Source organism: Cervus canadensis, chromosome 25, assembly GCF_019320065.1.
Source record: "Cervus canadensis isolate Bull #8, Minnesota chromosome 25, ASM1932006v1, whole genome shotgun sequence".
NCBI lineage: Eukaryota > Metazoa > Chordata > Mammalia > Artiodactyla > Cervidae > Cervus > Cervus canadensis.
Genome location: NC_057410.1, coordinates 12,936,696 through 12,953,744, shown reverse-complemented (window position 1 = coordinate 12,953,744; position 17,049 = coordinate 12,936,696). Strand labels below are relative to the sequence as shown.

Below are 17,049 nucleotides of genomic sequence, written 5' to 3'. Positions count from 1 at the left end.
TTGTTAATATGCTGTGGGCTATGCTTAGTTGCTGAGTCATGTCCAACTCTGTGACCACATGGACTGTGGCTCACTAGGGTCCTCTGTCCATGGGGATTCTCCAGGCAAGAATATTGGAGTGGGTTGCCATGCCTCCTCCAGGGGATCTTCCCAACCCAGGGATAGAACCCAGGTCTTCCACATTGCAGGCAGATTCTTTACCATCCAGGCCACCAGGGAAGCCCAAGAATACTGGAGTGGGTAGCCTACCCCTTCTCCAGGGGATCGTCCTGACTCAGGAATCAAACCGGGGTCTCCTGCATTGCAGGTGGATTCTTTACCAGCTGAGCTCCCAGGGAAGGCCTTATTATTACTATATCCAAAATATAGTAAATATAGTCCTTATTAATACTATATACAGAATAAGAAATAGCAAGCATGACACAAAACAAGGAGAAAAGAGTATTCAAAAATGAAAAGGAGTTGTTGAAAATTAAAACTATGATACAGAAATGAAAAAAAACTCAGAGCAAGGTTAGACTAATGACATTCTAGCTGCCTCTGAAGACCTGAGAGGAGATTTAAATGGAAGACACAGATAGCAGTAGGGATTGCTAGGTACAAACTAGCATGTATAAAATAAACTGAGACTTCCTTGGCCAGTGGTTAGGACTCATCACTTCTACTGCAGGGTGCAGGTGTTTGATCCCTGCTTTGGGAACTAAAATCTTACAAGCCATGCAGCACAGTCCAAAACAAATAAGTTACAAGGATATATTGTACCATACAGGGAATATACCCAATATTTTATAATAACTAAATAAAATATAACCTGTGAAAATGTGAATCACTATGCTGTACACCTCAAACTTAGTAATATTGTACATGAACCATACCTCAATAAAGAAAAAAGAGACCTAGAGTTTGGGAGTTGAACTAATGATAGATACAAATAAAAGTAAGCCAATATAACAATTATGCAGTTACTGGCTCTAGGGAAAATAAAATCTTGCATAAGAGAAGAAAGTAATTGTATTTATGGCTATGCAAATACTGAGTATTGAACTTAAAAAGTATATGTAATTACATTGGAAGGATGGGTTTTAGGGAAAGGTGCCATGTGTGATGAGATACAGGAGGAGGAAGTAGAACTTAACCCTAAATTTCCGCTGTGGGAACCACCATCAGGAACAATACAAGCCTGACACTTTAAACCATGGGAGAAAATAGAAATTCTTTTTTTTGGTCATATCTCACAGCTTCTGAGATCTCAGTTCCCAGACTAGGGATTGAATCCAGGCAATGGCACTGAAAGTACCGACCTAACAGGTAGGCCACCAGGGAACTTCCTAGGATTGGTTTTTAAATTTAATTAAATTATTTATTGGCTGCGCTGGGTCTTTGTGCTGCGCAGGGGCTCTCTCTAGTTGCAGCAAGCGGGGACTACAGTCTAGTTGTGCTCAGGCTTCTCATTTTGGTGGCTTCTACATTGGAGAGCATGGGCTCTACGGCACGTGGGCTTCAGTGGCTATAGCTGCGGCTTTCAGTAGTTGTGGTGCCTGCTGCCTAGGATTCTTAACATTAACCTAAAAAAGTAGAAAACTGCTGCATGTGAAGAGGGAAAAATGGGGAGTTACATAAAAATCTTGTAGCAGTATCTGAGTGTAAACATTGAGAATTTATAACCTCGTAAAAATTGTAAATGATTTAAAATTAATTTTTATAATTAACATGTATTTAAATGAAAAATATTTTATCTATGAATGATATTAGTCACTCATGACTGTAACTTTCTGTAATTCCCTTTGTGCCTGCTAAGTCGCTTCAGTCAAGTCCGCCTCTCTGCAACACTATGGACTGTAGCCTGCCAGGCTTCTCTATCCATGAGGTTCTCTGGGCAAGAATACTGGAGTGGGTTGCCATGCTCTCCTCCGGGGGATCTTCCCAATCCAGGGATTGAACCCACATCTCTTACATCTCCTGCGCTGGCAGACAGGTTCTTAAGCACTAGCGCCATCTGGGATGCCCCTTAGCAACTTAAAAAAAAATACTTTTAAAGTAAGTCTGCTAAATACAAAAGGAATAAATGTGCTCAGGGCTCAGTTATGATTAGTGCCACCCAAAAGTCCAGTGTTAATCTGGAATATCACTCTGCGTTTCAAATAATATCCTGATGTGAATGTAAGCAACATTGGAATTGAGTTTCTTTTAAAAATGATGAAACTTTCATATTGGTTTTTACTTTATTCTCTAAATAAAGGTGAAAATTTGGTTTGGGAACTTGATTGTATTAAAATAACAGGTATAAGTAAGACATGACATTTATCAAAAACACTAAGCAAGATCTCCAACAAGAATTGCTTTCTCTCTTAGTCCAACTTTTGCTAATCTCTGGTTGTTTCTTCAGTCAGTCATTGTTATGGGTCAGTCCTGGTGCTTCTTAGATATATCCTGTCTCTGCATCTGAGTTCTTACTCTTCAAGCCACTCTCCCCTACCTTGACTCATTCTTTGTACACCTCTGGATATCCCGTTCCCATATTCTTTCCTGTTGATTTATATCAAAATGGTCCCAGAATCTTGAAACCTGAGGATGCACCTGAGTTGGGCCCCTCTGCTGTCCTCGAGGGGACTGGTCACATAGATTTGAGACCTGACTCTTGGAGCCGCAGAAGCTGCTGTTATTAGAATTATGTGAGATTGGAGAGTAAAAAACTCTCAGAATGCCCAGCCTGAGGGAATATACTAAATCATCAGGGAGATTCATTCAAGCAGCTGGTTTTTATTGAGCATATATCATGTTACAGGCACTGTTCTAGGTATTGGGAATGTGGGCATAAACAAGAGGAAAAACTTTCTGCCCTCCTTGCTGTAAAAACAGTGTCCCAGCATGGTATGTCAGAGATGAAACGCAATAAAGGTGTCCTGATGTGGAAGAAGGGGTGACCCCATGAGGAGTATCAAAGCTTAAGTGGAGACCATCTATTCCATTGTGTGGCATGTTGGGAGGTTGGTTACATACAGGCAAACTGATTAAATATGTGCATGTACTCAGGATACATTTTAAAAATATTAAGGAAAATGGGTACCTGCTTTCTGACTGTGTAAAAGGAAGTTATCAACATAAGAAAAAAACCTACAGTTAACCTTGTGGTATGGGATTGGAATTGGAGGTATTCTATGAATTCAATTTGAGTAGATAAATGTTAGGTAAATACATACATCCTCTAGCTCTGTCATTTGATGGGGCATGGGAACAGTGCCACTCTACTGCCCAGAATAGTTTTTTTAAATACTGTTATCCACTGTGAGGGCTAAGAGCTTTTGGAGAAATAGCTGGTTCTAGGCTGAAGCAGAAAAAGAACAAGGTGAGCATTAGGACAGCTTGTGCCAGAAAACAAAAAAGTGCCCAGAGAATGGCGAGGTTATGTCAAGATGACACAGAAGCTAGCTTGCAGAGGCTCTCTGAAAGGAGAAAAATCAGACAATGAGAACATAAAAATAAATGATAGCAATGGATTATGATTCATTATAATTGGAATAAAGTAGGAAGCCAGGGGTCCATACTGATATAATAAGTACATGCAAAAACTGACATTTTGATGAGGAAGAAAATTTCTCAAAGTACCTCATCCTCTCCCAAATACCTCACAGTGGAGGTGACTTACAGACATCACCTTAATCGAACGATCAATGTGAACTTTATCTGTAACAGAACATTTCAAAACTGCATGTCACCTGAAAGGATGCAATGAGAAGAGGACAATATCACATCTGTGGCATCCCTGCCAGAGATGCATAACCTAATCTACTCCAGAGAATATCAGAAAAACCTTAGGCTATTTTACATCACAGCTGGTTGAGGTCTTCAAATGGGTTAAAGTCATAAAAGTCATGGAAAACATGAGGAAGTTATCTAGACTGAAGGAAACTGAAAAATGTTAACAAGCAAATATAACCTGAATAATCTGAATTAGACCTTTTAATTAAGGGTTAATTGATGAAATCGCATAGATCTGATGATTAGATGGTCCTAATTTTGTCAGTATTCACCTCCTGATATGGATGATGTTTTGAGGTTCTATAGAAATTACACATAGAAGGATTCAGAGCCACGGGCACCGTGTTGACAGTATATTCTCAAACTGTTCAAAAAACATAAAAGGCTGTACTGTACTTATATATTTGGGGAAAGATTGAGATTATTTCAGTCTCTTTAAAAAGTGGGAAAAACTCTATTCTTTTGAAAGTTATACTTCATCAAAAAGAATAAATAAAAGAATAAGTAAAACATGTCTATCAAATGGTTACAGGTTTGAGTCCTGGGACACTCCAGCACTTAAAAATCAATCCTCAGAGAAACAGTCAGCCAAGAAGGACTGAGAAGGAGCCATCAATGAGACAATATAAAGGAGGAGAGCTGAGGAAGAAAAAGTTTCCAGAAGTAGCAAGTGGTTCACTCTGTCAAATGCTGCTGAGAGATCAAGTAGATTGAACAGAAATCAGGTGATCACTAGAACTGGCCCCAATGCATGCTGGGAGGAGTCACGTTGGAGCCGGTTTCAGCTGAGTGAGGACAGCAGTCAGATTAAGAAGAGGTGAAAACACAAAGGGAGGTGAGGACGTGGAGTGGGTAAATACAGATATCTCATCCCAGAAGTGTTACTGGAAAAGGGAGCAGAGAATGATGCTGTGGTTGGAGGGCTATGTAGCGCCCACGGAGAGTTCTGTGTAACAAGCAAGGTTACCGGGGCAGTCCGGTGATGGACTGCATGTGGAGACTGCCATTGGTCGGAGCAGAGGCCCTTCATCCTAGTAATAAAGGGGAAGGAAGGGAAGGTGGGCCCAGGGAAAAATATGAACTCTGTTATGGTGGCCGGGAGGGTAAAAATGTGTATGAGTTGCTTCTGTTCTATCAGTGTAAAATGAGGTTAGATCATCTAGTGAGTGCAGGTGTAGAAGGCCAGTGGTGTGTGCTGGGACTTTGAAAAGAGAGAAGTAAATAGTGACAGTCATTTTGGAGAGTGGGGACTCCAATACAGAAGGATTGGAGAGAAGTGACTAAGATGATTAGGCTGACTTGAGGGCCCATTTGAGATTTATGTTTATGAAATTAAAGTGAGGGGAAGTCCTTGGTGGTCCCATGGTTAGGACTCCGTGCTTTCACTGTTTAGAGTAAGAATTCAAGCCCTCTTGGGGAACTAAGGTCCCAGAAGCTATGTGGCACAGCCAAAAAACATTAAAAATTTAAAACATTGAGATGTCAGCATGCTTATGGATTTCTCTAGCAGTATCCACCTGTTTCAGTACAGGTGAGGATGTAGGAAATACTAAGTGTCAGATCATTATTTCCCCAATATATGCATATGTATTTCTTCAGAGACATTAAATGGCGCTAAACAAAGGAAGACAAGGTATGAATTGCAAAGCTTTTAATGAAAATGTTTTTCTTTTACAACATGCATCATTTCACATCGGTTTAATAGCAATTAATTCAATGCTTATAAACTTATCTGCCTCTGAATTTAGTCATAATGCATGAATTCAAGCTAATGAAACTGAGGAAAATCAACAGCTCATCTAATCCTTCTTTATATTCCTTCAGGATTAGCAGGATGCATAAGTGACTTCTTTGCAAAGGCTAAAATAGGCTGATGTATAAATTGTGAGTTTATTTTTAAAAAGCTGTGTAAATGCAACATTTCTACTAAAACATTTAAACCAAAGGTCACACTTATGAAAATAGAATTCTTGACTGGGCTGTTTTCCTTTTTAGCCATTTGACGTTCTGCTCTTTTTGATTGGACAGATGAGAGTTCACATGCCTACACAGGTGGGACTTTGCCTAAGATCAATTTGCTTAAAGATATTCTTTTGTTATATTTTGTTGAATATTGGGGAGTACTTATATCATTCAAGATTAAGTCTGGGTTATCTCTTTGAAGAACTAAATGTACCAGAGATACATTTGATAATGAAGATTTTAGACAAATATTCACCAGCATTAGTTCTGTTAGCAAGCTGAAAGTTGTCGTAGGCCTAATATCAAACAATAAACAAGTGAGGTTAACATCAAGCCTCTTAGAAGAAAGACCACATGCTCCTGCTTCTGTAGAAACATTATTTGTTTGAAAGAATGAGAGTATAGCCTTTTACTCAACGATTACTTCCTTAATATGAAAAAGAGACAAAATGAGCTGAAGACGAAACTCCACAGTTACACTCCACAACCCTGAACATAACTCCTGAGATCTCGGTTTTGACAGTGTTTTTTCCATGCCACCCTGTAGAAAAAGATGAAACAAATGATAGTAAGATGGAAACATATCTTCATTATGTTATACATACTTCAAATCCTTTTCGAAAACAAAAGAGTTTATCAGTACATGAAATACAAGCTACAGACAGATCCAAATATTGCTATTTATTAACTGGAGATATGTATACCGGGGACGTCACATCTCCACAAACCTACACTGTAGCACAGAATGCCGAACACAAGTGTCGAGTCTTGTGACGTCCACAACAGCACTGCAAAGTGCATTCCACATTTCCTTAAATCCAAAAATAATTTCAAGGTATTGTGTAGAGAATCTTACAACCTCTAGAAATTCCCTAAAATAAACTGAGTAGCAAAAGAGTAAAAAATTCTGAATCAGGTAAAATACGTTGTTTCAGTGTAATGCACTGTTTAGCCTAAATCTAAAGCTGCAATTTTCAATTCTCAGGAGCATGCTATAGTCTTTGGAGTATTCTCTCACTTCTCTCATATCAGCAGGATAAATCAGCTCTCCTCTTTAATGCTTAACACATACCATGCTCTGTAACAGAAACTAAAGATTCATAAGATTAGTCTTATCCTAAACACTAATCTATACTTGTTGTAGGTCCATTATACTTCAAACACAAACATACAAACAACCTCATAGGAAAGTGGTCAGATTTGTGGTTACCTGGTGTGGGGCTTGTGAGTGGGGTGAGGGGTAAGGAACTGGACAAAGGCAGTGGAACGTACTACACCTGTAGTTATAATAGTAGGGATGCAACGTGCCACAGGCCTGTGCTGGTGGCTCAGTGGTAAAGAATCCGCCTGCAATGCAGGAGATGCGGGTTCGATCCCTGGGTCGGGAAGACCCGCTGGAGGAGTAAATGACAACCCACTCCAGTATTCTTGCCTGGGAAATCCCATGGACAGAGGAGCCTGGCGGCCTACAGTCCATGGAATTGTTAAAGAGTTGGATGCAACTTAGCAACTAAACAACAAGAGTACGATATACAACATGATAACTATAATTAACATTGCTATATGTTATACATATACAAAGGATGCTGAGATTAAATTTTTTTTTTTTTTTTTTTGGTGCACCGTTCCTGGAGGTAGTGCAATACCAGGTCGATGCGTGGAGTGGACGGAGCAAGCTCCTATTCCAACTCCCTGCTCCAAAAATCCATTTAATATATTGTCCTCGGATAGAGACGTATCAGATATTAAACTGATAAGAACAGATACTACACTTGATCTTAGCCAAAAGGCCGAGAAGCGATTGAGATTAAATTTTAAGACTTTTCATTCCACACAAAATTTTTTTCTTCTCTAATTTTGTATCTATGTGAGATAAAGTATGCTTACTAAACTTATTGTGATAGTCATTTCATGATGAATATAAATCAAATCATTATGCTGTACACCCTAAACTTTTACACTGCTCTATGTCAATTACATCTCAATAAAACTGGAAGGGGAAAAAAACATACCATGCTCTAATGCCTTGTGGATCTCTGACAACCCTCTTTGCACACGCTACAGCTTGAGTGATGTCATCTTTCAGCAAAGCTGAAAAAGAAGTGGTGAGAAGTGAAAACAATCTTCATAGATATTTCATTTTAAGTTTAGGTTCAGTTAGCTTTATTCTCATAGACTGAGGAAAGAACAACTAATATTATTTTTTAAGAGTCCTTATATCTGTGTGAATGTTGGTGGAAAAGTCTTTCTTCATTCCATCCCATTTGGTATGAAATAAAGCATTCTGTTTCTCATTTACCAAAGTCAGTGGATGTTCAGGAACTATTAACTAATGTGATACAAGGGACTCTTTACTAGGCAGTGTAAAAACAAAACAAACAAGCAGAAACAGTCTAGCAGTTTTTTACTCAGCAATTCTCCTAATGGAAATTTATCCTAAAGAAATCATGGTATGTACCCAAAGACGTGTGTAGAAAATGTTTCATAGCAGTTAATATAAAAGGAGAAAATGGAAACAGCCTAAGTGCTTAACAGTAAGAGATAGACCGAAGGACTCCCTTGCAGCCCAGTGGTTAAGAGTGCACTTTCCAGAGCAGGGGATGCTGGTTCAATCCCTGGTGGGGGAAGGAAGATGTCAAATGCTGCAGGGCAACTAAGCCTGCACATCCCAACTAGAGAGAAGCCTGCATGGCACGATGAAGATCCTGCCTGTGGCAACTAAGACTTCACATGGCCAAAAATAAACAAAGAAATGTTAAAAAAAAGAAATGGATTGATAAATTATAGAATATCTACACAGTGTAACTCTATTCATCTTAAAAAGTAATAGACTGGTATTTGTTAACAAAAATAATTTTGTGTTGTAATAAAGAGCAAATTGTATAGCAGTAAGTTTAGTAACAATTTCTTTTATGTTGAAACACATTGCTTTTATGTTCGCATGTGGATAAAAATGTGCATAATATAGCCTTAATTCATTCACACGAGTGATGTAGATTCTGAAAGATGTGGATACTAAAAGTTACCGGTGATCATGCATCTCTCAGTATTAAAAATTTCTATGCAACTACCACAGGTTATTCTATAATGTAAAAAATATTTATAAATATTATTTTTTATTGTTAAATATTTTATTTTTAAAATATTATTTTAAAATATTTTTTAAAATAAATTAACTGGGTACAAAATAATATTCTAAAGACATCTTTTTATTAGGATTTTGAATGTTTAAAAATATAACTCAGTTTTGCAATATATTTTCAATATTTTATGCAGTAAAGATTCATATATTATCTCTACTTTAAAAGGACCTCAATAGATTATTTATTTCATCCCAATTAAACAAATCTGTAAATTAGCTTGTTAGAATGATTATGCTTATAAAGGCACTGTATTGTTTGGAGATGCAAACCAAAGAATTTAGAAATGAAATGTCATAATGTTTCTAAATCAGTTTAAAATCACTCAGCAAAAAAACTCCCATATACATAAAAGAAGTAAATATGACAAAATGTAAATAACTGTTAAAGTACATGATGAGGATATTGATGTTTATTATGCTAATATTTCTAATTTTCCATATATTAAAACATTTCATAATAAAAAGTAAAAGTTATATTTTAAAAAGACCACACATATTCCTCTTCTTTGGTTAACCACTAATCCTTTCATTTTCCAATAAAGGAGTGTAGATTTAAAAAAAACAAAAACCCCTATAATCAAATTACCCCTAAACCTTCACAAACAAGGAAGGTAGGAGGAATGGCATTGTCCTTTACAAAGCATCAACATGTCCGGCTATGATGAAGTGATAGGTGACTCCGGAAACTCTTGTATGTTAGCAAACAGCAAACTTTTATGATACAAGCTCTTTAATTTCTTACTTGAGGAATTATGAGGAGCAAAATAAGGAGTTTTAGAAAGTTAAGATGGGATTTTTCAAGGTTCCTGATGAGCCCTTCAAGACCTTTTTATTTCTATTGACTCTTGACCTAAAGGATCACTCCAGTTTTCCCATTAAGATGTTTACAAAAAACCTGAATGAACTTTTTGGATAACCCAACAGGTATAACCAGGTGAGTCCTGGGCCATCACTCCACATTATCTTGTCTTACCGCTGCAGGGTATACGACAGGCGTTAACTGCTTTTGGGGTTTTGCCATCATTACACCACCAGCGGCTATTGATTTGAAATATCCCATAGTCAGTGCTTTTGTCTCCACGATTGTAGTTTGTAGCACCTGTGTTGTAATTGCTTTCCCATCTGGCCAAACACATCCCTGAAAAAAAATTAGTAGTAAACAGCAACATGACATAACTTATACGTCACAGCATAATTAGTTCTATTAATTCTACTTTACTAACAACTTGTTTTATAAGTATAAAGATGTATTTTACTTGTAAAATATTTTAATACTTTTGTGTTAAAGGGCCCTTAAGAGAATTCTTTTGTTAGCAAAACATTTGTTAATACTAATGAAACAAGTAACATATTTTTTAAAATATTAAAATAGATGTTTCCTCCATTGCTATTACCCTTCCCCTGCTCCCATCCCTCATGTAAGATTCAGCCTAGAATAGAAAAATCGACAGAGTTGAGTGGATTCAGTCATTAGCGGCATATGTGTGAGGTTAAGTCACTTCAGTCATGTCCGACTCCATGCAACGCCATGGACTATAGCCCGCCAGGCTCTTCTATCCATGGGATTTTCCACACAAGAATACTGGAGTGGGTAGCCATGCCCTCCTCCAGGGGATCTTCTCAATCCAGGTCTTAAATCCATGTCTCTTGTGTCTCCTGCGTCAGCAGTTGGATTCTTTACCACTGCACCATCTGGGAAGCCCAATTAGTAGTATATGCATATGCTAATGGAAAAATACTTTTATCAGGAAAAACAGGAGTTTTTGAGAGAAAATTTCTTATGATATCTAAAGTTGAATTTGGATATCAAATTAGAATCCAGAAAAGAGTCATAGAATAGAAAAGACTATTTTGTCCATCCATCCTTCTAGCCAGTTACTCATTCATTCAAAAATAGTTTTGGAGGGGAAATGTCTGAATTCAATGTGAAAAATACAGTGATGACATTGACAAATATGGACTAAAATACACAGTCACTTTTCCTTGGGACACATCTTGAATTTTGTGGAAGAAAATGAAAAATAATTAATCAACTGGAATCAGAATAATAAAATGTCTTTCAGGCTGCATTTCAGGGATCCTTATATAGATATTGATTGAGGGGAAATACGTTCCCCTCAATGAGTTAAGAGTTAAGAGTTCAATGAAATCTATAAAAACTTTGCCCAATGTCATGGTAGGGGGACTAAAAATGAGAAAATACTGCCTTACTCAGGCTTGCAGAACTCAAGTTCCAAACTGGAAATGGCTAGAGTCAAACACCAAAGGCTTGACAGACATATCCCACGTTCTAAAATATATTTTATAGTCAGCCTCCATATGCCAGCCAGCAAATTTAGTGGCACTAGAGGAGTACAGTGGGACCAGCATGCTTCTGATTGTATAGAATTTAACCCTCCCATGCTTCAATCCTTTACCTAGTACATCTGATTCTAAAGGAACCATTGATGTTTTAACCATTGTAAATGTACAAACTCGCTAAGAAATAAGAAAATTCCATTCACACAATATCCCTTGTTATTCATCCTCTATTAGTATCTGTTCCACACCTGGCTAACTCACTATTTGCAAGGAGGAAGAATAGTTAACTTACAGTTTGCCAGGCTGACTCCATGATAGCCAGCCAATCCAAGTTTTTTCAGAGTTCTGGCAAGCTCACACCTCTGAAACTTCTTGCCCTGAACAGTGGCAGAAAGGAGGAGAAGTCCCAGAATTAGGAGAGCCTTCATGTTGACTAGCAAGCCAGAAGTCCAGAGTGACCAGGGTGAGCTGGACTTGGTATTTAACATCTTTTCACTTCCCCCTTCTCTGACCAGTTTGGGGGGCTCCACCCTTGGTGACATGTGGAAAACAGGGCCTGTGTTTTGGTCCACTGACTTTAAAAGTTTTCTTCCGTATGTTTAAAGGAATATGCTGATATCCTAAGTATTAGCCTGCAAGAAAATAATAAAATGAGATTGCTTAATGACCTTGCTCAGGAAGAACTGGGATTGGCACTGAAGCCCAAAGAGGAACTTCCTCCTATTTAAACATAAATTTGAGCAACTATAAAGAAGAAAAAAAAAAAACTGAATATTTTACACAACTGAAAATGAGCTCAAATCTTTCATTGTTTTTTTTTTTTCATTATGTTGTTTTATGTACTTTCACTCTGTTGTCTTCATCTTTTTCACTTGAAATTATTATATATATATATTTTCCACAGAACAACATGGCATACTGCCCGGTGTTCTGATAGGCATGTAGCGCCGCACCATGCTGTTCAACCAGATTCCTCTGCTAACTTTTTTGGTGTCTATTGTAAATTCTTACTATGAATCAGTGTTTTACTATGATAAATAAGCTCACGAGAACGAGATTCCTAATTCCTTTCTGACAATGCCTTACTTCACATTTCCATAATAGAACATAAAAGGTCATTGCAAAGCAAAATAACTTAACAGTAAAACCTGCAGAGGGATAACAGAATATGCCACCCAAAATCTTCCCCTTTGGCATAAGGATTATTTTGAGATGAAGGCAATTAAGAGGAAGCAGATCCAAGAAAAATTCTCTGCCCTCCCCCTAGTTTCCTAAAAGCAGAACATAAATTTGTGCAGATATTAATCACCAACAACTATTGATACTTATCAGCCCCAAGACAGCACTAGAGGGCTGACAAAACAACCTTTACTGAGTAGCTAGTATCTTCCATTAGCTTTTAATGTATTTATTGTCCCACAATCTGCCACACTTGAAGCTAGAACTCTTTTCCTATGTCTTGTTGCTACTCTAAAAATGTATTGTTTTTTGATTAAGATAATCTGTAAATCCTGGTTCTAGCCATGTTTTTGAGTTACTGCTGCCTGTATTTCTCATAAGTATATAAGAAATGTACATGTTAACAAACATGTTTGCTTTTCTCTTAATTTTTTGTCACAGAGCCCCAGCCAGAAACCCTAAAAGGGTAAAAGGAAGCAAGTGTTTCTTCTTGTACAGTTTCTAGTGATGAGGATGAGACAGTGAAAGACTGAACACTCCACTCTCCTTGGAGACTGCAGTTGAGATATGGGATAACTGACAACAGACCAGCAGGAAGTAAGAATTCTTACCATGTCAGTCTCCTGGACATGTTTTGAACAACGGACTGGTTCAAAACTGGTAAAGGAGTACGTCAAGGCTGTATACTATCACCCTGCTTGTTTAACTTATATGCACAATACATCATGTGAAATGCCGGGCTGGATGAAGCACAAGCTGGAATCAAGATTGCAGGGAGAAATATCAATAACTGCAGATATGCAGATGACACCACCCTTATGGCAGAAAGTGAAGAGGAACTAAACAGCCTCTTGATGAAGGTTAAAGAGGACAATGAAAAAGCTGGCTTAAAACAATATTCTAAAAACTAAGATCATGGCATCTGGCCCCATCACTTCATGGCAAATAGATGGGGAAACAATGGAAACAGTGACTGACTTTATTTTCTTGGGATCCAAAATCACTCTTGATGCAGTGTGTGACTGAAGCCATGAAATTAAAAGATGCTTGCTCCTTGGAAGAAAAGCAAGACAAACCTAGACAACGTATTACAAAGCAGAGACATTACTTTTCCTACAAAGGTCCTTATAGTCAAAGCTATGGTTTTTCCAGTAGTCATGTATGGATGTGAGAGATGGACAATAAAAAAGGCTGAATGCCAAAGAACTGATGCCTTTGAACTAAACTGGAGAAGACACTTGAGAGTCCCTTAGACAGCAAAGAGATCAAACCACTCAATCTTAAAAGAAATCAACCCTGAATATTCATTGGAAGTACTGATGCTGAAGCTGAAGCTCCAATACTTTGGTCACCTGCTTCATAGAGCCGATTCCTTGGTAAAGACCCTGATGCTGAGAAAGACTGGAGAAGGGGATGACAGAGGATGAGATTGTTGGATGGTATCACCAACTCACTGGACATGAGTTTGAGCAAACTCTGGGAGTTGGTGATGGACAGGGAAGCCTGGCTACTGCAGACCATTAATAGTCACAAAGAGTCAGACATGACTGAGCTATTGAACAACGGTAATAGTCTCCCAGCTCTCTGCCTGTAGTGCACAGTCAAGAGAGGAGGATAAAATTTCTCCTTGTCCCTTCCTTTACAAATTCACAGTGGCAGGAGAAAAACATTTGTGAAAACAGATCTTGAATTGTGACTCTTGTGAATTTGTTTCTGGTCATCAACACCTATGGTTATTGATTCTTAGCCTCCCAGAAAGAGTCATGCTTTCCTTTGTCTCTCTCATTTGTCATAAGAATGAAAAACCATAAGAAGAGAATCTCTATTTGTCTTGTTTTATATACTGAGAACTTTTGTAACGAGTGAGAATATTCCCTCTGGTTTCTGCCACTTGGGTGATGCAGGTTGTCTGTCAGGCTTGTATTAGCAGCTAGCCAGCCAGCTAGAAGCCTAAGACCTGAAGTTACAGGCAAGCTTCTCTTTGTCCAACCAGGCCAGCTGTCAAGGGAGTTTGTCTTAATAAAGTCATAGCGGGCTTTTATCACTTCTACAAGATTGGGAGGGGAAGATCAGAGAACAAATGTCAAGAATTACAGATGGCACTCAGCCAGTGTAAAACTTATGTAAATACTGATAGCCAGGAAACTGCTTTAACAGAAGTCCAGGAAATTTACAAAAAAGCTTGATTTATTGTCCCTTACTCTGTAAGCAGAACCTACCAGGTCCAGACCTTTGTGTATTTGGGGATGGCATTTCACACACAAAAAATTACTGAACTAATCTACCTACCGTTAAAGAAAAGAAAAAGATTATAGCAATTATCTTGGATTTCTGCTAATAGGCAAATATGTCCCTGACTTCCTTCTTAGATAAAATCTACAGTTCCTAATCCCTTGAAATATTGATCTTATATCTTTGAAATGTAGGCATTTAAAAAGATAATTGTTGGCTAAAGCAACCTTGGGACTGGGAAAAAAAATATAGAGAGATTTTAAAAAGCAAAATGCTATTTAATATTTCCGTAACTCCGGTGCCATAAACTCCCTTGCTAGGTCCCCGATAAGATATCTATTAAAGACAAGTAATACTCTGGTTTCTCTTCCTATCATATAAATCTTTCGCTTTTTACTAAAGATTTCTGTGGAGAAGAATAATTCTGAGATCAAGAGGGAGATGATATATGTATAATTATGGCTGATTTGCATTGCTGTACAAGAGAAACCAACACAACATTGTAAAGCAATTTTCCCCCATTTAAAAACAAATTTTAAAAAAGACAAGTAAAATTCTTAAAAAGTCTTCCCATAAATATTGGTAAAAGGCTTCAGCCATCTGAGTGGACAAACTTAGCTTGTTCCATCTGCCAGAAACAGCATTTATATCCAACTATTCTTAGTTACCTAGAGAAGGAAATGGGAACTCACTCTATATTCTTGCTGGGAGAACTCTAAGGACAGAGGAGCTACAGTCAATGGCATTGCAGAGCCAGACACAGCTTAGCTACTGAAAAACAACAACAAATTCTTGCTTAATAGTTATAAGAATATAACTTTTCTCTTCAATATCTTTAAAAACTATTCTAAGTTTGGCCTAAGGTGCAGTGGGAATGTTTTTTTTTTTTTTATTAGCTGGAGGCTAATTACTTCACAACATTTCAGTGGGTTTTGTCATACATTGACATGAATCAGCCATGGAGTTACATGTATTCCCCATCCCGATCCCCCCTCCCACCTCCCTTAGGATTTTTAATCCCTTAAAGGGAGTTTGCTTCCTGCCCTAGGAATTTGCTACCAGTTGATAATTGTCTAAATGAATATTCTTATGTTTCAAAATTAGTTCTCATGAGTTTACAGTATTCTGGGCCTCTACCAGGTGATTTTTATCAGGAGTTTTGAGCTTCCCTGGTGGCTCAGAGGGTAAAGCATCTGCCTGCAATGCAGGAGACCTGCATTCAATCCCTGGGTTGGGAAGATCCCCCAGAGAAGGAAATGGCAATCCACTCCAGTGGAGTGATTGCCTGGAGAATCCCATGGACAGAGGAGCCTGGTAGGCTACAGTTCACGGAATCACAAAGATTTGGACACGACTGAGCAACTTCACTTTCACTTTTGTGTTTTTGAAAGAAGAGGGGAGTCTATATACAGATCTTCCTTGATTTACTGTGGATAACATTCTAATATTGGACTTCCCTGAAGGTAAATTAAAGAATCTGCCTGCAACAAGGGAGACCCAGGTTCAATCCCTGAGTGGGGAAGATCCCCTGGAGAAGGAAATGGCAATCCACTCCAGTATTCTTGCCTGGAGAATTCCTTGGACAGAGGAGCCTGGTGGGCTACAGTCCATGGGTTCACAAAGAGTCAGACATAAGGCCATCATAAATTAGAAATAAAGTCAAAAAAGCATTCTATACACCTGACCTACCAAACATCATAGTTCTGATCGCCATACATTAAACTTTCCTGGGACACATACATTAGCCTACAGTCAGGCAAAATCATCTGACACAAAACCTATTTTATAATAAAGTGTTGAGTATCTCATGTAATATATTGAATATGCTCCCAAAAATGGAAAACAGAAAGGCAGTCTGGGTACAAAATGGTTGTAAGTATATTGGTTGTTTACCCTCATAAAAAATGTCACTAGTCTGGGACAAGATCACATTTCAAACTCCAAGTATATTCTGTACTGAATGCATACCACTTCCACACCATTGTAAAGTTGAAAAACCTTAAGCCATTGTGAAGTTGGGGACTTTCTGTATTGTAATATCAAATTCAAACACAGGGCGTGCCATGTTCTGGGGATTATGCTAAAAAGCTTAATATGTATTTAACTCACTTTCTCCCCTTGAAAAAGGTATTGTCAACATCCCCGTTTTACAGATGAGGAAACAGAAACCCACTGAAATTCAGCAACTTGCCCATGGCCCCTCTGGGAGTGAGTAAAAGGCCACCCTGCTCATGCACCACTATTTTTGTAAGCTCTACCCAATTTTTCAGTAAAACTGCCTAATAAGTGCCCATCTGAATACCTCTAATGGGCAGTTCATCTGAAGCAGTTGGGATCTGTGGGAAGTGGAAGTACAGGCTTGATGTCAGAGTGCTCTATCATCCTTCCTTTTATTGTTGCTGAACATTTAGCATTCCATTTAAGTGGCTATACTGAGTTCCATAGAAGGAGACGCCTACCTGTATTTTTGTTTA

At 38.1% G+C, this 17,049-nt stretch overlaps 1 protein-coding gene, 1 non-coding gene and 1 pseudogene across 2 annotated transcripts; 1 reads left to right on the top strand and 2 right to left on the bottom strand.

The window, feature by feature from the left end:
• Positions 1 to 5,395: 5,395 nt before the first annotated feature.
• LOC122427373 (lysozyme C, milk isozyme) lies at positions 5,396 to 11,665 on the bottom strand. The gene is made up of 4 exons (XM_043446797.1): positions 11,457 to 11,665; positions 9,837 to 10,001; positions 7,734 to 7,812; positions 5,396 to 6,262 (listed from the first exon to the last, which is right to left on the bottom strand). Exons 1-4 carry the CDS (start codon positions 11,650 to 11,652, stop codon positions 6,196 to 6,198), a joined length of 507 nt encoding a protein of 168 aa, XP_043302732.1. The 5' UTR covers positions 11,653 to 11,665; the 3' UTR covers positions 5,396 to 6,195.
• Positions 7,334 to 7,523, bottom strand: LOC122427883. Its single transcript, XR_006265581.1, has one exon. It is a non-coding gene; the product is annotated as a U2 spliceosomal RNA (small nuclear RNA).
• A 3,262-nt stretch (positions 11,666 to 14,927) lies between the features above and the next one.
• Positions 14,928 to 15,033, top strand: LOC122427893 (annotated as a pseudogene).
• Positions 15,034 to 17,049: the final 2,016 nt, after the last annotated feature.

Bases quoted from the DNA above. Each gene is read 5' to 3' on its own strand.
- LOC122427373 (XM_043446797.1), bottom strand. From the start codon at position 11,652: ATGTTAAATACCAAGTCCAGCTCACCCTGGTCACTCTGGACTTCTGGC. The intron at 10,002-11,456 runs GTAAGTTAACTA...ATTTTTTTTCAG, and splicing joins TGGAGTCAGCCTGGCAAACT to GGATGTGTTTGGCCAGATGG. The intron at 7,813-9,836 runs GTAAGACAAGAT...CTTCTTTTTCAG, and splicing joins CTGTCGTATACCCTGCAGCG to CTTTGCTGAAAGATGACATC.